This window comes from Anolis carolinensis, chromosome 4 (genome assembly GCF_035594765.1).
Source record: "Anolis carolinensis isolate JA03-04 chromosome 4, rAnoCar3.1.pri, whole genome shotgun sequence".
NCBI classification, from domain to species: domain Eukaryota; kingdom Metazoa; phylum Chordata; class Lepidosauria; order Squamata; family Dactyloidae; genus Anolis; species Anolis carolinensis.
The window spans coordinates 55,091,355-55,098,692 of record NC_085844.1 but is presented as its reverse complement, the minus strand read 5'-3'; the positions used below and the strand labels follow the sequence as shown (position 1 = coordinate 55,098,692).

General features: G+C 36.0%; 1 protein-coding gene across 5 annotated transcripts in view; it reads right to left on the bottom strand.

Moving 5' to 3' along the window:
• Nucleotides 1-263: 263 nt before the first annotated feature.
• The window catches only part of kctd1 (potassium channel tetramerization domain containing 1), a 109,028-nt gene continuing 101,953 nt past the window's right edge, over nt 264-7,338 (bottom strand). For all 5 annotated transcript variants that reach the window (XM_062980430.1, XM_062980432.1, XM_062980431.1 and 2 more), the window contains exons 4-5: nt 5,659-5,964; nt 264-3,841 (exon numbers count right to left, since the gene is read on the bottom strand). In XM_062980430.1, the coding sequence (XP_062836500.1) occupies nt 3,683-3,841; nt 5,659-5,964 (465 nt within the window). In that variant the 3' untranslated portion in view covers nt 264-3,682. The remainder of the gene's footprint in view (nt 3,842-5,658; nt 5,965-7,338) is intronic.

Genomic DNA, 7,338 nt, shown 5'->3' with positions numbered 1-7,338 from the left:
CTTTCTAAACCTTGATTTGCCAGTTCCCCCAAACTTTTTTCAATCAGATGCTATTATCCCAACCTGCTGGCAAGATTGGGTCAAAATTGAGCTTGTTTTCTTGCTATTGTGTTTTCACTCCCACTGTAGTAACTTTGATGTAGAACATGGGCACCATAGTTGTCAATAGTCATCAAATAAGAAATTATCCGGCTTCAGAGTTGTTAGGATAAAGTGTGGTCTGATGCTGTTTCTTAAGGAAATAATTAGAGCACACACCGAGAAACTAGAAAGAGGTATTTGTATTGGTAAAAATGCATTGATAACCGATATAAGCAACAATGCCTCAATATGCCTGTGGAAGCTAGTTTCATTTCCACCTCAAGCCACATTTTTTTACATTGAGGAAGGTCATGTTGCATGGCATTTCCAGTATATGTTCCCAGCAGTCCCTTTGCTACCACTTAATCATGTTGACAGAGAACACCGTGTTTGGCAGTGGCTGTTCCTTTCCATTTTTCCATGCATTACAGCAAAATACAGCACCCACTGATGGCATAAAATGCAGATATATATATTTTTTAAAGTAGCTAAATTACAACTACAGTGCATTACAATATAATTAACCTGTAAAAAGAGAGTTGTCATCTCTGTTTTATTCTTATTCAATATATTTATTGCTCGTATCTATCAATCTGATTTAATAAATGACATTTAACAGATCATTAAAAGATTCTGCTTTCTTTGTATAGGGCTAATCAGTCACGCCTAAAAGTCTATGTTTTCCCTAGCCTTGCATCTGTTTTATCCAATCCACTACCCCAGATTTCCTGACTATGACTTAGAGTACTATGTCATTAACATTTTTGACCTCCATAATTTGTGATTCCATTCATAAAATGACATTCAATGAAGCGTTTTTCTGACTATCCAAAGATTTAGAAAGGAGCAAGGCGGTGAAATTACTTAGAAAGGGCTCCAGATCTTATTAAATGCAATACAAAAACCACAATTACACTAACCTGCAGCATTTATAAAATGGAAGAAGATCTTTGCAGCAATACCTGTGACTGGAGTCCTTTTATTAAATATCCCAGGCAGAGTTCAGAACCATGTATTAATCTGTAAGCTCCTATTTAAAGCATGGGATAGTTTTTTATGGCACCCGTTCAAACTCAGAGTCTGTGCCAATTTTTGAAAATGTAAGTCTTGTGAATATAATGATCAGTGTTAAGTACAGATATGGTATTTTAACAGTATATTTTTACATATTTGCAGATTTTTTTCCCTATTGTTTAAGATTTTTTAAAAATGCAGCGTTTCCAGAATTCGCACTCCTTCCATTTCACCTTAGTGCAAAACAAAATAAAAAAAAATGCACTTACATTTTGAAAATCAAAACTACTTGTTTGTATTAGAATCCCAGTTATTTAACAATGCCCCAAATTCAGCAATACTATAGAATACTGTTTTCATTTACAAATTTGAAACCATAAATTTACTCTATCTTTTCAGTACATCCCTAGATTAAAAGAATTACAATTTTATCGAGCATTTTTACCTGAATACCAGCAGTTATTCAAATCTATCACTAGCATTGATCAAACATGTATGTCTTTTATAAGGCAGTGAGCAGACCTTTATCTTAAAAATGGCAATCTTTTTGGAGATTAACAGCATAATTGAGGGCCAACATGGCCAAGGATCTGTTGGACCTATTTTGAATGCCATATGACAACTATACACTAGAGATCTTGGAAATTACTAAGGTCTTACCTCATTCTGGCATAATAGCCTGGTAGTAATGTGGGTTATGAAGTAGTGGTTTGGACATAGAACTTTGACTCTGGAGACCAGGGTTCAATTCCACACTTGGCCATGGAAACCCACTGGGTGACTATGAGTGAATTAGACACCTTCAGAAAATCCTGTGATGGATTCGCTTTAGGGCAATGGTTCTCAACCTGGAATCCCCAGATGTTTTTGGCCTTCAACTTCCTGGTAAACTGGCTGGGATTTCTGGGAGTTGTAGACCAAAATCATCTGGGGACCCCAGGTTGAGAGCCACTGCCTTAGGATCACCATAAGTCATAAATGACTTGAAGGCACACAATATTCAACTGTGGGTTTCTCTAGGCCTGAAGGAGGTTTGGATCTAATATAACTTGGCCCAACCATTTTGGCACTTCCATCATAAGATCTCAGTCAGATCTTAGAGTGCTTTCCTAGCAGATTTCTGAAAGCAGCTGGCAGGAGAGAACTCTAAGGAAGAATATTTCTGCTTTTGGTAGGGATTTCTACTTAATCCTAACCGCCTTACAGCTAGTTATCTCTTTGTCAGAATTGTGCTGTAAATTTAAGATTTCCCTTTGGATACAGAATTAGTAGGATTCCAATCGAATACTATTACTCCATGTCTGAAGGACATGTGTTCCTCCTAAAATAACAATAACTTAGGCCAGGGCTCGGGAATGCTTGCCCCTCTGAATGTGAAGTCCAAAATGTACAGAGAGTGAAAGGTTCTCCGAATCTGAGTTATTTTATAAAATATAGAGGTATAGTATTTCACTAAGGGAAGGAAAAGAAAAATTGAGTGTAAATTTCAAGGGACTAATTTTATGGACACTAATGAAATTATATTGAGTAGCATTAAAAATAGTTAAAGATAATTGCACAGAATTGCATTTAACTGCTTTACCAAAGAAATGGTCATGGCTGGCAGCAAGATCTTTTTTCAGAATGATCACTTTTTCCAAACAGAATCAGTGAAGGAGAGAAAGGGGCACCAAAAAGAGCATCAGATCAATTTCTCACTAGGTACTAAAAATATAGTAATAACCTTTCCTTAGCTCCCTCATGCCTTCATATTTTTTTCTTTGCACACAGAATTCAACGCCACATACATCCAATAAACATATCAAATGCATAATAAACAAGGTAAAAGCTAATGTTAACCTTGACTTTTAAAAATTTATTTAACATTTTTGGGCGAGTCTTGGCTGAAGACTGGATTTTTAACAGAATTTATTGTACTTCATATATTACCTACCGTGTTCTTTGGGGGAAAACATTTGAGAACACCAGACTCAAACCAAATCACATCTAACTAAGTAGTAACAAAATTCTGGCTCCTTTGTAAAATAAAAAAATGATAAAAAAGAAGGCAAATCTTCACATCTGTCAGGTGGACAGAAGTGCATGCCTTCCATACAAGCTACATTAAAAACTGCTGTCCATGACCTTTATGTAATGGATGGATATTTTCTGGAGTTGTGCCCAGTCACTTCTAAGACATATGTCTGCAAACATTATTCAGGGTGTATGCACTGAAAGTCATGTTGCCATTTGGCAATGGGAAATAAAAAAGAATTGTGGGCCTCCCTCTAATGGCAATGGCTTCTGTATTGTTATATCAGGCCTAGCGAAGGCCTAGGACACTTAATGGCCATCACAGCACCAACCTCATCTACCACTGTTAGCATTTTTTTCTTTTTGCATTTCTAACAATTCACATATACATATTTTACACCTTGAGGTTATTATTACTTTTCCAAATGCCCCCATATGAATACAGGTGTGGTCTCTATATTTGATATAAATGTGTCTTTATTCAGCTTTTCGTTCCAGGGCTCTTTTGGTGTCCCATATGCACATGAAAGAAGTCCCTCTTTTTTGTTGCTGTTGCATAAGAAAAAAATTGTCCTTAGTCCAGAGGCTCTTGCTTTATTCGAATGACAGAGGATGAACGAGATGTCCGTCTGAGTTCTCGCCTAAGTACATATTCACTGAACTGGGAAGAGTCCACCCCTCCACCACACGAGCCAACAATTTCAAACCCTCTTTGTTGCAACCTCTCAAGTACCTACAAAACAGGACAAAGGAGAGATTGTGTAAGAAGAACAAGAGAAATTATAATCAACTACTCATCTACTTATCTCAGTTTCAACATTATTAAAATGTATCTCTGAAATGTGTCTGTGCAACACATTAAGCCTAGCATTGTACAGCCATAATTCTTTTGCTTGGATAATCCTTGATGACAACACAAGATAAGTGGCATTGGATGATAATTATTTAACCTCATTTTCAACCAAATATTTTCACATTTCAGTAACAGCATATAACAGCGATTAAATTCTTCATTTCATGTTAAGCAATATTTGCTCTTTAACCTGTGTTTATTTTCACTTGCTTTCTAGCTTGTTATCTTTTCCCCCCAGAAATATATGAAAAGGTGACTCCCACTCCCCAAATAATCACAAGTAGATTTCCATGACTAAGATTTTGGTTCAATTAATAGTGAAATCACATCCAGCCTTGGCTTGTTGCAGAATAAGAATGATGACCAAGATCCTGGATCATATTTTAGCTATATAAATGTAGCTAGCTGTGACCTAAAAAGGCAACCCCTGAAACACACCTTAAGCTCAGATGTGGGGGGCTTTTAGCATAGTTGAGTGGCATCCTTCAGAATGATGTGACTAGTTCCCTGGAGTTTAACAAAGATGTTGAGGGGAATTTATGGTTGTGGCATTAGTGTCATAATGATAAATACAGAGCAGTTACAACGCCTAGCAATACTGATCTATAACTGCAGCGTAGGATATCAATTGACATGTGTATAACATTTACATTCCATTAGCAGTAAAGTAACTCCTTTTTGGATCCAGAATGACTATCCTTTCTGGAGAAAATTAGATGCTATAAAGATGACTACCTAAGATCTTTCCTTGTGGTGGAAATCTCAAAGAGTTGAGGACTTTACTTCCCACAAAGGTTATTTTTTTAATTGGGACAACAATTGGCAAGTTTTATCTATATAGCACTTAAAGGTTTTCCAGACATAACAATACAGATGCTTCTTGAAAAAGTCAGTGTTCTCTGGATCTCCAAATGAATTACTTTACTGTTACTACTGGAGTTTAGCTTTTACTATTCTTTGTCTCAGTCCCCATGGCTAATAGGTGATTGGCCTATGACTGCCCTGACATCCCTTCAGATCAACTAAACCACAAGAGAAATAACATGTGGTACTAAATATAGGCCTGTGATTTCAACACCGTCACTTTTTGTTTCTTCTCTTGTGTGATTTTTAACAAGCTTTGCCTAACAAGGAAGCCAATGGAGCATTGATAGCCTGCATGAAATAGTTTGTACAATTTGGTTGGCCAAGGAAGATATCTCTTATTTGTAGATTTTATTTTATTTCACTTTACAGCCAACATGACTAGTCTTCCATAAATGCTATGCCTACCATCAGAAGTATTTTCCTGTTCTGTTGTGTATTGAACAGGTACAATATGTGTAATTAGAGCTAATGTAACATACAGGAACATAATTTGTTCTCCACAGAGGCACTTCAGGGTACAATATTTTTCTTATAGTTATTAATGAAAAACTGATAATTAGTAAGAGAACATGTAAGCACGTCTGTAAGAAAATAACTGGGAATCCTAATGGTGTCAATCAGATGGGGGAAACAATATACACATGCACATAATGTCTTGATATTGATGTTGAGTTTTCAGATGTCTTGTTGGCAGCAAGACTAATCAATCAGCATCTTATTAAATTAATAAGATATATAATACCATTCATATTTCAATAACTCTTGTTCCATAATTTTTTAAAAAATGACACATGACTAGCATGCTCAGAAACACACTGATGATTACTTACCTGAACTGAATTAAGATGACAATATCCATTTAAAGGAAATCTGATTACATGTGTTGAATCATGATTCCAACCTGCATTCACCGAATTGCACATCACATCACCGATTTCTGGGAAAACCTCTTCTATCAAGGACTTGTCACCACTCAAAGTAATCCTCTCCCCGAGATCTGGAGCAACTCGCACAACCAGACATTCACAGGATTTGGAAAACCGGCCTGTCTCCCGATCCTGTTTCCACCTTTCCATTTCGCCCAGCATGGGCTGAAGCTGAAAATACTTTGCTTCTTCATATAGCAAACTATAGTCCTGAAAGAGATATAGATTTCAATACAACAAAGACTAAAACATAGTTGCCATGAGGTTTACAGTTAAAAAGAAGTAAAATCTTTATTTTGGTGGACAGTTCTCACGTAAAATGAAATTACAGTCCAGAAGCACTGGGATTAATTAGGTTCCTTACCTTTTTTTCAACACTAGGCAACAGACTGTTTACCTATTCCAATTAACAAGAGTTTAGAATAAAGTTGAGAATCATGCAACCCCCCAGATATTGAATTGCAACTTCCAGTATTCCTCATGCTAAGGTTTCTGAGACTTAATATTTGCTAATAACTGGAATACTACATAATTCCTAATCTGGTTTAGGGAGAAATATACTTATGATCAGTTCTACCCTGTACATCATGCATTTGCACAACTTCCAACCAGCTCCCCTCCCAGATGTTGGATTGAGTACAGAGAATTAAACAGTAAGTTAATATACAATGCAGATTAAATTCTATACCATGTAATTTAGGCCAGTAGGATAAAACTATTATATACTAATATTTATGGTTGCTTGTAAATATTAGTGTTTGAAAGCATCTAAATAAAAATGCACTGATTGCTAATAGCCAGCATTAATTTGTTAAACATAAAACATGTCATGAACCTATATTCCCATTGATAAAACAGTTTCATGGATACAAGGACCATAAACAATTCATTTCAGCAAATGTGTTGGCATAACTCAACATGACATTTTAAGTGTAATCATATGCACTTCTCTTCAAAAGTAAATCTTCCTGAGATCAGTGGTATTATCTGCTATACTTTAGGTAAAACATTAGGAAATGAACATCCAAATATGATTGATGGAAGAGTTCAATTAGGCATCTTTTGCTAGACTTTACTGGAATAAGATAGGGATAGTTTAAATGGTTTGCTTATAAATTTCATTTGCAGTTGTAAAGTTTGTGTTTATGTGCGTGTGTGTGTGTGTGTGTGTGTGTGTGGAAGAGATGGATTACAACTCACAGCAATTGGGAAGAATATATTTGATCATGAACCTGATCGGGGTAGCTTTAAAATAAATTATCAGAGGGGAGGGGGCACACCAAGAATTGTTAAAAAGGAAGTACTCAAGAGTGGATAGAAAACAGAATAAGAAATCAGTAGAGCGAATGCATAGAGCATGGATAATAAATAAGATACATAAATACAGGAGGGAAAATTTCACAGGCATCACTGAAATCTGGTAGGATGAATCTCATTATTGTTATGCAGTAATGAAAGGATACAACCCATTCCAAAGCCAGACAGGAAAGCAGAAAGAGTAGCATTATATGTCAAGGATGTGTATACCTGTGAGGAAATTCACAGAAAACAAGTAGAGATCCTTAGGGTAAAACTTAAAAGGAA